This window comes from Helicoverpa zea, chromosome 30 (genome assembly GCF_022581195.2).
Source record: "Helicoverpa zea isolate HzStark_Cry1AcR chromosome 30, ilHelZeax1.1, whole genome shotgun sequence".
Taxonomy (NCBI): Eukaryota; Metazoa; Arthropoda; class Insecta; order Lepidoptera; family Noctuidae; genus Helicoverpa; species Helicoverpa zea.
In genome coordinates this window covers 818106-836190 of record NC_061481.1, presented here as the reverse complement: position 1 = coordinate 836190, position 18085 = coordinate 818106, and the positions used below count along the sequence as shown (strand labels likewise).

At 38.2% G+C, this 18085-nt stretch overlaps 2 protein-coding genes across 3 annotated transcripts in view; one reads left to right on the top strand and one right to left on the bottom strand.

Annotated features, from left to right (window-relative positions):
- Nucleotides 1-7451, top strand: part of LOC124644512 (lysosomal alpha-mannosidase-like) — a 47646-nt gene extending 40195 nt beyond the window's left edge. For both annotated transcript variants that reach the window (XM_047183939.1, XM_047183941.1), the window contains exons 12-16: nucleotides 4-124; nucleotides 971-1076; nucleotides 4387-4477; nucleotides 4987-5531; nucleotides 6189-7451. In XM_047183939.1, the coding sequence (XP_047039895.1) occupies nucleotides 4-124; nucleotides 971-1076; nucleotides 4387-4477; nucleotides 4987-5531; nucleotides 6189-7403 (2078 nt within the window). In that variant the 3' untranslated portion in view covers nucleotides 7404-7451. The remainder of the gene's footprint in view (nucleotides 1-3; nucleotides 125-970; nucleotides 1077-4386; nucleotides 4478-4986; nucleotides 5532-6188) is intronic.
- A 3548-nt stretch (nucleotides 7452-10999) lies between these two features.
- Nucleotides 11000-18085, bottom strand: part of LOC124644364 (lysosomal alpha-mannosidase-like) — a 34886-nt gene continuing 27800 nt past the window's right edge. Inside the window, exons 15-18 of the mRNA XM_047183675.1 lie at nucleotides 17264-17744; nucleotides 16268-16556; nucleotides 12487-12982; nucleotides 11000-11781 (exon numbers count right to left, since the gene is read on the bottom strand). Coding sequence (XP_047039631.1) covers nucleotides 11000-11781; nucleotides 12487-12982; nucleotides 16268-16556; nucleotides 17264-17744 — 2048 coding nt within the window. The remainder of the gene's footprint in view (nucleotides 11782-12486; nucleotides 12983-16267; nucleotides 16557-17263; nucleotides 17745-18085) is intronic.

Here is an 18085-nt window from a genome sequence, read left to right as displayed (position 1 = left end):
CAGGAGTGATGCAGCATCACGACGCGATCACGGGCACTGAGAAGCAGCACGTGACGCACGACTACGAGCGGCTGCTCAACCAGGCCATCGATGACGCCTTGACTATTGCTAAACAGGCTTTTAAGTAAGTTGAGTTAAGTTTATTTAGTTGTGTGTTGAGTTGTCTATTTTAATATAGGTATCGTTTTAAAATGGTTTGTTATAAACCATAATGTGGTTATGTGGGGTCAAAAATAACCTGAACTGCTTCGGCGGCTGTTCCACTTTTTTCTCGGACAGATAAATATGTATATCGACAGATTTTTGGAGCACATATACAGAAAAAAAATACTAGTTGCGAGTCGTAATCGCATACGAAGAATTCCATATGAAATAATCTATACTAATATTATAAAGAGGAAAACTTTGTTTGTGTGTTTGTTTGGTTGTAATGAATAGGCTCAAAGACTACTGGACCGTTTTTTAAAATTCTTTCACCATTCGAAAGCTACATTATCCACGAGTAACATAGGCTATGTTTTATCCCGGTACGGGCAGTAGTTACCACGGGACGCGGGTAAAACCGCGGGAAAACGGCTAGTTATCTATAGAATGGCAAAAAACTGATTTTTATTGTATGGGATTACAGTACTTTAAAAAAATATTTGTTGTTATAACAGCAACAGCAACACATCGTCCATGAAACAACGAATCTACTATCTAGTTATCACGTTTCACCAAAGGAAACGCAAATCGCATTAAAATTTTGAGCAAAAAATATTTAAGGATAGACTTTTATTTGTACCATGTACCTTGATAGAAAAGCGAACTGCAAACATTACCGGTTTACGGAAAATTTTAGAGTTACCTGAAAAATTACCCGCATTTTACCGGAATTTTGTATCAAAAATTAATTTCAGATACAAAATATTTATTTGCGTTTTACCGGAATTTTGTATCAAAACATATTATTTTTCTATCTCCTTTTCAGTAAAGTGACACTGAACGACGAGTCGAAGCCGCCATTGTTCGCGTTCCAGAGATGTCATCTCAACGAGTCCAGCTGTCACGTGTCTGAGAATAGCGACAGGTTTATTGTAAGTTATCAAAATATTATACTGTTACAGCCCTTTTTTATCGCCCCACTGCTGGGCTGCGGCCTCCTCTCACACGGAGAAGGATTGAGCATTAATCACCACGCTTGCTCAATGCGGGTTGCTGATTTCAGACTTTATAGTCCAGGTTTCCTCAAGAAGCTTTCCTTCACCTTTTTATCAGCCATTGGTGTCAAAGATATAATTAGAAATTAAATACCAATTTTCAAAAGTAAATGTTAAAATAAACACGAAAGGACAATGCTATTCTTTGTATGGAAGTTGGGCTCAAGAGTTGCCCACAGTAACTGCATAGTGTATTATATTCCATAGGCTTATAATAGGTCCCAGACCGAAATATTTCGAAATCTATCCCAGGAGTCCTGAGAAAAACTGGTTTGACTCTTATTCAATATTACGAAAAATATGCTACGAACTCTTAACTATTCCACTTTTATTACCTTAATTGAAATGCATTTTAATATTAATCGACAAATACGAGGTATTGAACGAGATTTTTTTTTACCGACTTCAAAAAATGGAGGAGTTTCTCAGTTCGTTTGTATTCTTTTTACGTAAGTACGTGCATAACACCGTCGTTTACCAACCGATTTAAACAATAATTTTATTATTTGAAAGGATTTACTTTCCAAATGGTTCCTTTGTTATTCGGTCCAGGGTCTGGTGATAGAAACCTTAAAACAATAGGGAACTCTCGGAAATTGTAAGCACATATCGAATAAAAACTTGTCATTCTGGTATATGTCTCCGACACCACAAAACAGTTTAGGTTAAGACCTGACCTGACGATGGAGACGACAGTGAGACGAGGGAACTCCTCAACGGTATCTATTTACTACCTCCCGTTCGAGCTTATTTTATTCGTCTTGATAAGATTTTTCCATTGCCGTTACGGATATTAATTGCATGACGTTACACGAACTTAGGTCTGATTGTGGTAGATAGAGACTGAAAAGCAAGAGAAACAACAATTACCTTTAAACGTCTATTTCTGTTTTTTTATCCTGTTAACAGTGAAAGAAACCACTAACTATCTGAATGTTATTTCAAGAAAAGAGGTTGTTAGGTTTGCGGCTGCTTAAAATGGCTTGCTAACAATGGCTGGCTAACATTAGAACCGGTTTTTCTCGGGACCTCTGGGACCGATTTCAAAAATATTTGGATTCCGTCTTAAGAGTGAAGTAAAGAACCTATTTTAAGCATTCCCACTACTGGGCAAATGGCTTGGGCTTTATAAAGTGACTGTTCAAGTTGAACATTAGGACCGGTTTTTCTCGGGACCTCTGGGACCGATTTCCAAAATATTTGGATTTCGTATTAACAGTGAAGTAAAGAACCTATTCTAACCATTCCCGCTACTGGGCAAATGGCTTGGGCTTTATAAAGTGACTGTTCAAGTTTGACATTAGGACCGGTTTTTCTCGGGACCTCTGGGACCGATTTCCAAAATATTTGGATTTCGTATTAACAGTGAAGTAAAGAACCTATTCTAACCATTCCCGCTACTGGGCAAATGGCTTGGGCTTTATAAAATGACTGTTCAAGTTTGACATTAGGACCGGTTTTTCTCGGGACCTCTGGGACCGATTTCCAAAATATTTGTATTTCGTATTAACAGTGAAGTAAAGAACCTATTCTAATCATTCCCGCTACTGGGCAAATGGCTTGGGCTTTATAAAGTGACTGTTCAAGTTTGACATTAGGACCGGTTTTTCTCGGGACCTCTGGGACCGATTTCCAAAATATTTGGATTTCGTATTAACAGTGAAGTAAAGAACCTATTCTAACCATTCCCGCTACTGGGCAAATGGCTTGGGCTTTATAAAATGACTGTTCAAGTTTGACATTAGGACCGGTTTTTCTCGGGACCTCTGGGACCGATTTCCAAAATATTTGGATTTCGTATTAACAGTGAAGTAAAAAACCTATTCTAACCATTCCCACTTCTGGGCAAATGGCTTGGGCTTAATAAAGTGACTGTTCAAGTTTAACATTAGAACCAGTTTTTCTCGGGATCTCTGGAACCGATTTCAAAAATATTTGGATTCCATCTTAAGAGTGAAGGAAAGAACCTATTTTAACCATTCCCACTACTGGGCAAATGGCTTGGGCTTTATAAAGTGACTGTTCAAGTTGAACATTAGGACCGGTTTTTCTCGTGACCTCTGGGACCGATTTCCAAAATATTTGGATTTCGTATTAACAGTGAAGTAAAGAACCTATTCTAACCATTCCCACTACTGGGCAAATGGCTTGGGCTTCATAAAGTGACTGTTCAAGTTTAACATTAGAACCGGTTTTTCTCGGGACCTCTGGCACCGATTTCCAAAATATTTGGATTTCATGTTAATAGTGCAGTAAAGAACCTATTTCGACCACTTTCACTACTGGGCAAATGGCTCAGGCTTTGTTAAGTGACTATCTATGAAGAACATTTGAACCGGTTTTTTTCGGGACCTCTGGGACCGATTTCAAAAATATTTGGATTTCGTGTTCAGAGTGCACTATGGAACCAGCTGAAACTACTCCCACTGCTGGGCAAACTTTGAGCCCAGACCCTGGCATTGTCCTTTGTATTTATATATGGATGTTTGTTAATCTTTCAAAAATATTATTTTTGGTAAAATTTTGCATTATCGGTGTATGCTTAGCCTTTTGTCAACTATGTTGGAGTCGGCTTCCGGTCGGTCGGTCTATCTGACCTCCTTAACCCCTTGCTTGGGCAACCCAATACCCCTTAGAGAAATAATACAACTAATTTTATGAACACAAAAGATTGTGTGTAAGTTTGTACCTCTCTCATTCAAAACTTCATCGATATCTGTCCAGCCTTTTCCTTATATTGGGGTCGGCTCCCAGTCTAACAAATGACAGCCGGGACATACAGTTTTTTTCGGTAGCACTCGTTATGACAAGTTGATCACCCATCCACGGACTGGACCGCAACAAACCAAGTCAACATTTGTGATTAATCGATTCGTGCGGATTTGACTTATGGCCGTTTCCAATGTGGCATCTATCTGTTATTTAGCTTACTAGAGGATAGGAATTTCACATTACTTGTACGTGCCGAATGTCAAAAGATTATCCGTAGTAAGCAAATAAGAGATAGGTAGATTATTGGAAACAATCATTTTCTAAGATCCTTCTTCTACCCGTGTCTAGAATGTTTTCTTGTTTTTTTCCCCGGATTTTTCCATATTCCTCGGTATTTTGTACTGTTTTTAACGGTTGATTATTTACCGTTATTTCCTCTGAATTTTCCTAATTATTTACTTATATTTTATTTCAGGTGACTATATACAATCCGCTGGGTTTTGCTGTGAAAGAACCCATAAGAATACCAGTCGGCAACGGACAGTTCGAAGTCTATAGCTCTGATGGTAAATATATTATCTTTACTAATCCATACTAATATTATAAAGCTGAAGAGTTTGTTTGTTTGTTTGAACGCGCTAATCTCAGGAACTACTGGTCCGATTTGAAAAATTCTTTCAGTGTTAGATAGCCCATTTATCGACGAAAGCTATAGGATTCTTTTTATCCAGGTGCGGGAAGTGGTTCCTACCAATCGCGGTTGAAACCGCTGGGGGAAACCAGTAATATCTACTATATATAATGTAGAGTGGATATTTCAAAAACTTTTTTGTATTTATTTTTTTTTACCACGGGCCAAAAATGGAGTTTTATAAGTTTGACCGTCATGTATGTCTGTCTATGGCACCCAGGGTTTTCATCGGCTGAACCGATTTGGATGTGACTTGTTTAGACGAAAAATAGTGTTTTCCAACCCTAGTTCTTAGACACGTATTTCATCAAAATTTGCCATATCCTTCTATATCCATTAGTAAAAAAAAAATTACTATCACATATTTTTTATGTTTGTTTTCAGGCAAACAAATCAAGATACAAATGGTACCCATAGCCCACAGAGTTAGAAACATCCCCACGCGACGATCAAAAGCAACCCAAGAAATAGTTTTCATAACTGATTTAAAACCTCTTTCGTACAAATCTATTTACATAAAAAAAATTAACCGCACTAAGAGAAGTGGCAACACTTATGATTTTTATTCAAATATTAATAATAATTTTTGGGGACATATTAAAGAGCCGGTTTTCAATAAAATCGATGACAAACAGACTTACAAAGACATTATAGATGACGTTACTAGCATACCTTTTGCGCCGGTTCATTCTGAAGACATTTCGTTAATAGACGATAGAGAGACAAATTTGGATATTCTAAAAGATGGTAAAAACGATGCTGAGGTCTTAGAGCTAGAGAAATTCCTCAAAGATAACAGAAGGAAAGATAAAGATAATGCAAGGATAGTGGATAGCTATCCTAATTTTAATGAAGATGAAATGCGGATGTTGGCAGATGAGCCGAGGACGGTTGAGAAGTTTGACGATGAACTCGCTATGGAGAATCAGGTGAGTTTAAGGATTATTTTAAAGATTCTTTTGACGGTAAATGTACGATAATTCTTACTTGCATTATAAATGCAAGAGTTTGTATGTGGGTATGTTTGTTAATCTTCCAAGTAAAGACTACAGAACCGCTTGGATAAATTAGAGACACTAAATTAGACACACTAAATTCAAAGTTATTTATTCAAAAGTTGGAGTGGAGTTTCTTGCCGGTTCTTCTCCATGAGACCAACTCTTTGGAACCGTGCACCTAACTTTGACGTTTCGAAAGAGCTTTTCTAGGCCTATTTGAAATAAAAACGTTTGAGTTTGAAAACTTGGCTGCAAACAGCTCTTTTTGACTTTACATAAGACAGCCCCAAAACGCCCATTTTTGTGTCCTTAACATAACAGTCTAAAGGCTAAAAAAGCTAGTATCTGGGTGCAGGAAGTGGATGCGGGTGGAACCGCGGGTAAAAGCTAGTATGGAACAAATTTCCCGAACTTCAAAAATGGATTTTTGATGATTTTACATCCGTAACCTTCTCTTTATGTGACACATATATTTTATTTGAATTCGGTATATTTAAAATGCTGAAATTAATTTAATTTTCTCAGCATTATTTTTCATACATTACATAATCTTCTGCTTCATTTAAGTTAATTTTCTCTCTTCCACAGTTTTACAATCTCCAAATAAACACAGCGAGCGGTTTCATCAACCAGGTCACTCTCCCAGAACAGACAAAACTAAATTTTTCCATCAACATGTTCTATTACTCAGCCACTTGTGGCGACAACCAGGGGACTGAACGTCGGTCCTCTGGCGCTTACATTTTCAGACCCCTGTCCTACAACCCGGTTAAACTTGACACCCAGAGAACTGAATTTGTCAACGGTGACCTTGTTACTGAATTTCGCGTAAATTTGAGTCCTGGGGGTTATGTTAATACCAAATTATATGATGGTCTAAATTTTATAGAGACAGAATGGATAGTAGGCCCTATAAATATAGATGATTTGATAGGTAAAGAGTATGTTATGAAATACCAAACGAATATAGTTAATAATGGAGAATTTTATACTGACTCAAATGGTAGACAGATGCTGAAAAGAAAACTAAATTTCAGACCACAATGGAATGTTACATTAGCAGAGCCGATATCAGGGAATTATTACCCGGTGACAAATGAAATTTATATAGAAGGTGAGAATTTGAGGTTGACGGTTTTACCCGACAGGTCAGAGGGAGGTTCGTCTTTAATTGAGGGGGAAATAGAGCTGATGTTACATAGAAGATTATTGTGCGACGATGCTTTCGGTGTAGGGGAGGCATTGAACGAAACTGCTAATGGGTACGGGCTGGTAGTTAGAGGGAAACACAGAATTATTATTGGTAAAGATGAGAATATTATCAAGAAGAATGTCCTAGGCTTACATTTGGGTCCACAGCTACTATTCTCAGATGCAGAAAACATAAAATTTGATGACTGGTTGAAGTTAAACAATGATTATAGTTTTCTAAATAAAGAATTGCCGTACGGAATACATTTATTAACACTAGAACCTTGGGATTCGAAAATTTTGATCAGATTAGAGAATTACTTGGATAATTCTGAAGTTGTAGAAGTTGACCTTAAAAATCTTTTCAAAAATATTACAATAAAAAGTTTGAGAGAAACGATGTTGGCTGCTAATATGTTCGTTGACGAATATGATCAGTGGGTGTGGAATAAAGAACCAAAAGTCAAAAATTTCGAAAAGTCCAAAAGTTCGGATTTGAAAGTCAAATTGAGGTCCAAACAGATTCGAACATTCATAGCATCGGTTGAGGACAGGAAGAATAGCAAAAAGTTTTTAATTGTAGAATTGAGGAGGCGGAATAAAAAAAATTGAGTCATGAGTCAAAATTTGTCTCATGAAAGCGGGTGAGCTATACTTGTCTGTACATGCACGTAGTGTTTGGACAGAAATGAATTTTATTCAGTGCAAAAACTTTGCCAACTTATAGTTAAATAAGTTTTATAGATCCGTATATTTTTATTTTGTTGTGTTTTAGTACAAAAAAGAATTGATAGCGAAAGATGTTTATTTTGTAACCGATTGTACGGTCACAGTCGTCATAGTAGGCACGGCGGCAACGCGAAACCGGTTCACTGACGCGAGCGTTGCTCTAAGCGCGTAAGAATAGTTAGTATCCATATTTTGCTGATTTTAGGGCGGATAAAAAATACTATTAACAGATATGTTCTGTTAATGATTCCAGACCACCAGTTTTTTTGCAGTGCTTAAAATTCATTCCTGTATGACTCGGCCACTACTGAGAGCGAGCGAGCTTACCCGTTTCGTGAGATAAAACATTTTTAGAACGAAAAATAATAATGTTTCTTTTGTATGATCAAAACTAAAAAAGGGTTACAAGTTTGGAACAGAACAGTGCTATCGGGCTACAAAAAAGTACGAAATAATTAACATCTGTCGAGCCTTTTCCCAACTATATTGGGGTCGGCTTCCAGTCTAACCGGATGCAGCTGAGTGCCAGTGTGCCACAAGGAGCGACTGACTATCTGACCTCTTCAACCCAGTTACCCGGGCAACCCTTGGTAAGACTGGTTGTCAGACTTACTGGCTTTTGAGTTATTGTAAAATGTTACATATTTGAAACGATTAAATATTTCGCACACCTAGAACTAAAGAGGGGTAATAAAAAAAAAACACTTTTTGAATATTTTCTCTTCTATAAATATAAAAAATAATGCCACTTTTCGTTGTAATTTCATAACTCAAGAACGGGCTCACCTATACAAAGTAAATGTTTAGGCTTTGTTCGAACTATTTAGTAGATGGTTTATGTGAAGTTTGCACAAAATCGGTCGAGCGGTTCTTCATGTATATGCCACTGTTATGTGTTACAACATTTTTTATCGTCCCACTGCTGTGCTGCGGCCTCCTCTCACACGGAGAAGCATTGAGCATTAATCACCTCGCTTGCTCAATGCGGGTTGGTCATTTCAGACTATATAGTCCAGGTTTCCTCAAGAAGCTTTCCTTCACCTTTTATCAGCCATTGGTGTCTAAGATATACTTAGAAAGTACATGCAAACTTAGAAAAGTTGCATTGGTACTTGCCTGACCTGGAATCGAACCCACACCCTCATACTCTAGAGGTTGGTTCTTTAACCACTAGGCCACCTTGACTTATATGCCACTATACTCTATCCACGGAAGCAAGAGCTAAAAGGTAAACAAAAAATGACACTTTTTCAAGATGGCGGTATAACCCGACCGATGACAAAATCACAGATACTGCGAACATTTTACACAAAAATGTGACGTTTTGTCATCGGTCGGGTTATACCGCCATCTTGAAAAAGTGTCATTCTTTGTTTACCTTTTAGCTCTTGCTTCCGTGGATAGAGTATAGTATTTTTTTATCTGTTTTCTCGGTTTCGTACCTATAATGAATTTGATGGTATTCACTAAAAAAACTATATTTTTGATTTAACTCCCTTTAGATCCAGGTGTGCGTTTTAATATTAGGATGCATAGTTATATTTTCTATAGTAATTATGTTTATATAAATAGTTTTTAAAGTTCATATGTTATGTTGTGATCGAAATATGGTGAACCAAATAAATGATTTTGTATTTTTTATTTTGTAATGTATTCTGTTGTTTTATTGAAACTAAACCCACCCATCCAACTTTCAACCTTGGTTATTGTTGCTTAACCCCACCCATCACAATTTAACCTCGACCACAGAACTTTACCCATCCAAATGGCTACTTAACCAAAATACGCTTAACACCATCTATCCAAAATATAATTTCTTGAAAAAAATCTATACTAATATTATAAAGCGGAAGAGTTTGTTTGAACGCGCTAATCTCAGGAACTACTGGTCCGATTTGAAAAATTCTTTCAGTGTTAGATAGCCCATTTATCGAGGAAGGCTATAGGCTACTTTTTATCCCGGTACGGGAAGTAGTTCCCACGGGATGCGGGTGAAACCGCTGGCAGAAGCTAGTATCAAATAACATGTCCGTGAGGTAAAACTGATCTTTAGACACAAATAATGAGGAACGCTTTTTGGCTGAGTTCGTGATAACTTTACTTATTCATTAGACAGGGCAATATTATTAATGAAGATTTTGTGCAAAACGTTACCTACCATCCTCCGAGCCTTTTTCCCAATCATGTTGGGGTCGGCTTCAGTCTAACCGGATTCAGCTGAGTACCAGTGCTTTACAAGAAGCGACTGCCTATCTGACCTCCTCAACCCATTTACCCGGGCAACCCGATACCCCTTGGTTAGACTGGTGTTAGACTTACTGGCTTCTGACTACCCGTAACGACTGCCAAGGATGTTCAATGACAGCCGGGACCTACAGTTTAACGTAGGCTTGTCACATACAATTTATGCTGTTTTATTTACTAGATGTTTGTGAAATTAATCATCAGCTTGGCTCACGTTCGGGTTGACTACCAGTCTCTCTGGATGCAGCTGAGTACCAGTGTGCCACAAGGAGCGACAACCTCCAGTCCTCCTCAACCCAGTTACCCGCGCATCCCTTTGGTAAGACTGGTTGATACTCTTTCTGGCTTCTGACTACCCGTAACGACTGCCAAGGATGTTCAATGACAGCCGGGACCTACAGTTTAACGTGCCGTCCGAAACACAGTTACAGCAAAACGTTACCTACCATCCATACTTATATACCATCTATACTAATATTATAAAGAGGAAAACTTTGTTTGTTTGTTTGTAATGGATAAACTCAAAAACTACTGGACTGATTTTAAATAGATTAGATAGCTATACCTATTATCTGCGAGTAACATAGGCTATATTTTATCGGGCGGTGCGGGCAGTAGCTCTCACGGGACGCGGGTGAAACTGCGGGATAACGGCTAGTATATTATAAAGTTTAATTGATTCTGCTTATTGTTCTGGGGCCCGATTCTGCTAAGTAAATAATGTCAAAATTGAATAGAAATTGAATCGCAATAGCAGTTTTAACCTTATCGGGCATTCTGCTACTAATATAAGACCAATCGTATTCCAACGACATTCCATTGGTTTGCCATTTGGTCTATGCGGTAGTTTGCTCTACAATCATATTGCAATCGTAAATCATTTGCAGATAAAATGATTCATTATTGAATTACAGAAAAGGATAAAAACGTTTATTTCAAAGAAAAAATTGCGGAATGCCACATACGCTTCAATCGTAATTGAGTCGTGATTGGATCTTAGTCGGATGTGAATCGTATGTCGCTTAAGTAAAATAGCGGCAACGTGTCCCTGGAATGCCCTTTAGAACAAAAAAAATTAAGAGTTTTGGTTAACCATCATCAAATTAACTATAACAATCAGAAATTAAAAGTTGAATCAGTTTTGTCACCCATCTTCAAATCAACCTCAACTTAACCAACACACAAAGAAAATAAAACAACCTTTTTAACTTAAAAAAAACTTTATTTACACATATTTACAGTCTTACAAAACTAGCTACAAAAGTCCTAATTTGTTGCGGTTTTAAGTCTATTCCTCTGTCTAAATTAACTCTCGTAAACGGTCTATCGGGGAACCCAGAATCTTCACTAAAGACCAAATTACTTATATTCCCATACACTTGATTGAAATTTTTAACAAATTTATCTTTCTGCCACTGCAAAGGAAAGTAATCTTCCAACCAAATATGGGCAGATAAGGTAGTTTCTCTTAACTCAGTAATTCTAAAATCTCTAAAAAGGTCCGTTATGAATATTTTTTTGACCCTATTTCTTACTACGTCGGACTTTTCTAAATAATTTTCGAGTCTAATCAATAGTTTATCGTGCCATTTTTCAACAGTCAACACATGGATACCGATAGGAACTTTCATTCTTAAAGCTGAATACTCATTATTATTCTCTTTCCAAGCGTCATAACTTATATTAAAATAACTCGGATGAATAGAGGTAAACACTTTAGGACCTAACTCCAATTCTTTTGCAAATTTCTTTTCAAAAACCTTATTAGGTCGAAAATCAGCTTTGGAAATATATAAATGATGAGTTCCCCTAACTATTAGGCCTTGGCCAAACTCAGTCTCGTTCAAGTAAGCCTGGATTCCACTATCGTCAGTGAATATTCTTCTGTGTAGCATTAAGTCAATATTGCCATCCAGTAAGGAGGTTCCGCCTTGAGATCTGTCAGGGAATATTGATAGGCGTATGTTCTTTTCGAGATCTTCAATGTAGATTTTTGATGTCACTGGGTATATGTTGCCTGAAACAATGAAATGTTTGGTTAAAGACCACGATTGAAGCGAGAAATTGTACCGGGCTCTGTGTTCACGGGCTGCGGGATAACATACAAGGCCATTACATAAAAGGCCTACGACAGAACACGATGGTTTTTAGTCAGTAAGAGTTTGACACTCCCTCACCGCTGCTAACCCACAGCGTGAGGGGTCATTTGATGATTTTTGACGTCGTTAAAAAAAAGGCCTGTGTTCACCGCTAACATAAAAGTAAGTTTACTTTCAACTACACCTGAACATTCATAGTAAATAGTTGTTTTAAGAAAACTACGTTTATGTTTTCAGTGAACTTGGGCCTCTGTATTACAAACGAGAAAGTTTGTGTGTATGGATGACACGTAACTACGGAATGGATGTGGATGAAACTTAGTAGTTATATAGGCTACTTTTTGTCTGACTCCGGGAAGTAGTTCCCTTGGGGAAGGAATGAAAACACTAACGGAAGCTAGTTTAAATATAGTATAGTTTTATAATAGTTTGTGTCAGAATTGAAAGAACTTTTCGGAGTAAAACAAAGACATCGAAAATTACTTTAAATCACATTATATTATACTTCAAATTATTAGATCACGCCTCATACCTACTGTTAACTTAGTCAAACATCAAGGAACCATTTTACATTTGAAATTCAAGAAAACACACTTAAAAATCTAGTCAAAAAATGTTCTTACCTGCAACCGCAGACGCTGCATCCATAATAGTAGGTGTATAAGTCGGTCTAACTTCTCTTATCCTCTTAATAGTCTGTCTCCCATTACTATCAGTATAAAATACACCCCTATTATGCAAATCAGTCACATATCGAATAAATATTTCTTTTCCTAAATCATCATACACAGGGATTGGGCCTACGATCCAATCCAATTCTATGGTCGGCAGACCTTTATACAGTCTAAGCGTCACACCAGCGTAATTAGAAAATTTTATTTGCAGCTCTTCTACAATATCAGACTTCAGAACTTTAGCTTCTAAATTGTCTGATATTAACAGAGGTTGGGGGTCCATAGGTCTGAAAATGTAAGGTCCCGGTTTTTTCTTGTCTGTCCCTAATTTTGTAGGGTCGTCTGATACGTAGTAACAGATTTGTATATCAAAAGATATGTTCACCCCGTTTGATAGAGCTATTGATAGTAATTTTCGTTTGTCGTTGAAGTTTATTTGTATGTACTGAAAATAAATAAAAGTATTGTTTAGAAATGTGTGATTATTTAGTCCCAGATTGGTTAACTTCGGTCGGCTGTGCTCTCTAAGGAGATCAGCGAACGCAGGACATATTATAGTTTGGACACATTTGCTTGGACTGCGGTGCACTCACTATTCCTTCACTCTCTGCGCGCGATGCGACGACAATCCGACACCACCGGAGAGAGATCACAACGACACAGCCCCGGATCTTCAATTTTTTTTAGGCGGGGCAAAATCTGTAAAATGCCGCCCCGCCTACCTACTTATGTTTATTTTCACCTTTATCATCCATATAATTTTAGCTATCAATATGTAGGCAGGCAGGGGCGTCTCTAGCTCATGTAGCGCCTAGGTGCAATCATCACCCAAGCGCCTGGGTGCAATCGTCACCCAAGCGCCACCTATGTATTGAAGTACTTAGAGTAGTTACAAGGAATATAAATAAGAACGTTGGAATGAAGTGCACTATTTGGTAGGTAAAGGACTTCAAAAATTTGTCCAATTCATTGTAGGCTCAAACTGTTGGCGGTCTAAGTTATGAAAGTCGAGACAGAACGATGTAATTGTAAAAAGCAGCGCGAGCGAAGCGAGCGCGCAAATTTTTTAATTTGGGACACAAAAAGTTAATTAGTTTAAAAAAGCGCTGTAACAAGCAGCAAGCAAACTTTTTTGTTTTTGGGGACTCCATAAATATATATTTTTTACTACATTTGACCAGTGGCGGCGTAGCATCGGGTGGCACCCGGGGCGGACTACTTATCGAGTATCCCCCACCTCCCCAAAAAAAAACGACAGAATATAATCACGTAGTAAAAAAAAACCTACAGTGAGCCCCAGAAATGTTCGAGATGTAGGACACAAAAGATCCCAATTTAAAAAAAAAAAAACGGTAAATGAATCCGCGAGCATAGCGAGTGCGAAATTTTTGAGTTTGTTAACACAAAAGTACCCAAACAAGTTTGAAAAAAAGCACTGTACAGTGAAGAAGCCGCGAGCGTAGCGAGCGCGAAATTTTTGAGTTTTGGAACACAAAAGTACTCAAACAAGTTTGAAAAAAAAAAACCACCGGAAAGTGAGGCAGCTGCGCAAAATTGTTTGGATGTGGGATACCAAAGTCCTCCACCTCCGCTTACAAATAGCGCCTAAACAACTTAAAAATAACCACTGTAAAGTGAATTTTTTTAATTGTTACTTTTGAGGACTGTAATTTAACTCTGAATTAAGCACTATTTGTGCTAAAAGAAACCGTGACTGAAGCGAGCGTCAGTTGTTTTTGCTACTTCGGTGCTTTAAATTTTTGTTAGATTGAGTACTCAAAAAGCAAGGGCAGAACAAAATAGAAATTAAGAAAGAACCGCGAGCGAAGCGAGCGGATTTTTTTTTTCTAACTTTGAGGAATTAATTTAAGTAATCAGATAAAGCAAACAAATAAGAGAGGGGTGACAGTCGGACTGAGAGGGGTGACCGCCTCGATGTCTCGCGCATGCTCTGTCGTAGTTTTGTTTAAAATTTGAATATAAATAAAATGAAACAGTAAATGGTACTGAACCTAGGCTTCGCAGATAAGAATGTGACTTGTCCCTTCTGCCCGCGCCATCCTGGTCATGCAGATATGTGTCGACCAAGATGGCACCCCCCGAGATGTGGTACCCGGGGCGGACCGCCCCTTCCGCCCCCCGCTTACGCCGCTACTGCATTTGACTTATAAAAGTTAAGGCAGTGTGGACTTGACTTATGAAGTCATTGAGGCAATGCATGTATAATATTGCGAAATTTTTTGAGCCCGCGACACAAAAGTACCTGATAAAGGACATTGTAAAGCAACAAGTAGCTGCGAGCGTAGCGAGCGCGAATTTTTTTAAATTATTTGTTTGAAGACTCACAAATTAAACTGGGAATTATGTACAAATAAAAAGAAAACGTGATTAGAGACTGAATCAATGACCGACGACCGAGTCAATAAAAATAATAAACAATCAGAAAAACAGCCGCGTTGTCATTTAGCCGCGAGCGTAGCGAGCAAGAATTTTTTCACTTAGTTGGAGGATGTTAAAAGTAAAAAATAATCAAAATGATCAATCAAACAAAGCGAATGCGACTTTTTTAGAAACTTTGCTTGTCAGTATCGAAATGTAATTTCATCGAAATTTCCTGGTGGTGGGGCGTCCCGTGGCGCCCATGAGACCGAGCAAGGCGCCCGGGTCATGCGCACACCCTGCACTATCGGTTAAGATGGCGCTGTAGGTACCTAACCATTACAGTAATCTGTGATGTAGGATTTAAAACAAAAATAAATATATGCGATAAGCGTTCCTGGCTCATTGATGATCGCAAATAATTTTTAATCAGTTTTAGTTTGCTAAAACTTCGCCTCGTGAATAATAAATGTTCGTGCAGTGGTGCAGGATATCGGTCAAGTTGATATGGCCATGAAATTGCTGTACTTGTGCTATTATTTATTCCGTGGTCAAAGTTAAATAAATGATGAGTTATCCATCTATCTACTACTCTGAACCTACAACACGTTATCCATTGGTCTGTGAAGTGTGAATTTGGCAGCCGCCTGATTTTGCCGCCCCCTGAATTTGCCGCCCGGGGCACAGGCCCCGGCTTGCCCCCCCCTAGATCCGGGGCTGCAACGACATTAACGTGCGACACGATGCACGGGTGTATTAATCACCAACTTCCAGACTTGTACCTTGGCTGCATTGTATAAGTTTCTTAATACCTACCCACAAAGGGAATTAGGCCCGGGAATCGAACCCGAGGCCCTGAACACATCAGTCGCTATGCGACGAATAGACTAACAATCCACAATTATATAACTTTTTCCAACACTTCACAAAACTTTGAAAGGGAAAACATAAAATCTTTGACTATACTCAACACTGACACCAACTTCTATTGAAGACACCGGATTCTTCTATAAAAGTCAAAGACTTCTTGACTTCTATAGAAGTCGGTGTCTGCAAATCTTTATACTATATTTACACCACGACAAAACATACATATAGTTATCGGCACGAATCTTGAGCGCTGACCTTCAACTGCTTAGAAGTAATTTATTAGCAAAGAACCAATCCCGAGTGACGGCTATTACGCGATGCACTGCGGGCCAATCACCGCTTTACCCCACCCCTGCGCCTCACTTCATACCATAAAAGGTACCCAAAAAATTACTTCTGCGCAGGTGAAGGTCAGAGCTCAAGATTCGTGCCGATGATTATACACAACCTCATTTTCTCAAGTTGGCTAAAACGTACTTACCTCATTCTTTATAAAATTATCACTAGACTCCATACTATGGTACCCAGATTTTTCCATTCGTCGATAATACTTTTCGACATCAAAATACGGAGTGGTGCTCTCAACAATATTTTCCGTTGTATCTTCGTCATAATATTCCACGTAATTAGGGGTAGTTTTCTTAGGAGTCACTTTTGTCGTAACTGTAGTAGTAGTGGTGAAAGGCCGTTTTGTAGTGGAAGTCGTAGTGAAAGTCGAAGTTGAAGTCGTTGTTGTAGTGGAAGTCGTTGTCGTTGTGCGGGTGGTAAATCTGTAAAAAAAGTAGGCCCATAATTATGTTGAAAATGTAGCACTTTATTGTAGCACTTTTTATACTATGTTCTAGCTTTAATCGATAAATATAAATTCTTTGTTTGTTTGTTACTAACTATTGGACTGAATTGAAAAATTCTTTCACTGTTGGGGCGCTACACTCTCCCCGAGTAACATAGGCTATATTTTATCCCGGTACGGGCAGTAGTTCCTACGGGACGCGGGTGAAACCGCGGGAAAACGACTATGACATTATAAACTCCATTCCGGCAGCGGTTTTCACCCGCATCCTGTGAGAATTACTACGTATATTCAGACAAAAAGCAATTACATCCTTGCTCGATAAATGGGCTATCTATCACTGAAAGAATATTTCAAATCGGGCCAGTGGTTCCTAAGATTAGCGCGTTCAAACAAACTCTTCAACTTTGTAATATTAGTATAGACGGGTAAGTGACTCTGATAGCAAACACGCCAAAATGGCTGAAACGACTGAGATGAAACTAGACACAGAGATGGGCACCCTGAAGACCAAGTATACTCTTCATAAGGATGGGCGAGCATTTTACTCAGAAGACAGACGGAACAAATGAAGGCTCCTAATAAGAGAAACTATGGAACCTTCCCGAGTAATATAGGCCATATTTTATAAATGAGATAGTTTTCACAGAAAATCACTGTAAAAATAAATAGAAAAAAACTTACGGCACAGGCACAGCAGTAGAACTACTCTTCAACACAATTTTCTGAGCTTCTAACTCTTCATCGATTTCTAACACTTTTTGCGGCGGCGGAGTAAAAACGAAATCAGTATACATTTCTAACTCTTTAACTTTCGATACATTTACCAAATTCAGCTTCGAAGACGGTGGAATTTTCTCTGTAGCATCTTCAAAATATTCGTACTCAGGAATATCATCTAACAGAGACTTGTCATCTATCTTCAAATTGTTTGTCTGTCTTGTTAAATACTTTTTCTTTTTAGAGTTCTTGTTTAACTTTTTAATAATTGAGCGTTTGGTTCGTGAGCGTATTGTAAGTCGGTCTACGTAGTAAGATTTGAAGCCTAATGGCGGTATGCTTTCGGCTATGAATACTATTTCGTCTTCGGTCGCGTAGTCGCCTCGATGTGGGATTGATTTGACTAGATCTGGTATTGAGAATACTGAGTGATTTTGTTTGACACCTGTAAATGGGAGTTTGTTTAGTACATGGTGATTTGAAAGGAAATCATCTGTAATTAGGTGTTTGATGGTGTCATCCACGTTCTGTGTGGACTACTTTGTGCAACTGGATAAAACGTGTCCATGTTATCGCAAGCTCTGGACTATCGGTATAGTATACCAATTTCATTTCAATTCTGTAGTTTTGATGTGAAAGCGAGACGTTTACATATAGTAAGATAGACTATACCTACTTTTGCTTTTACAATATTGGCAAGGATTATTTAGTTACATAGATTTTGCTCCAGGTGTGGGGCCAGTAAGTACAATGTCAACAAAAGAAATATTAAGTCTATCTGTTGCA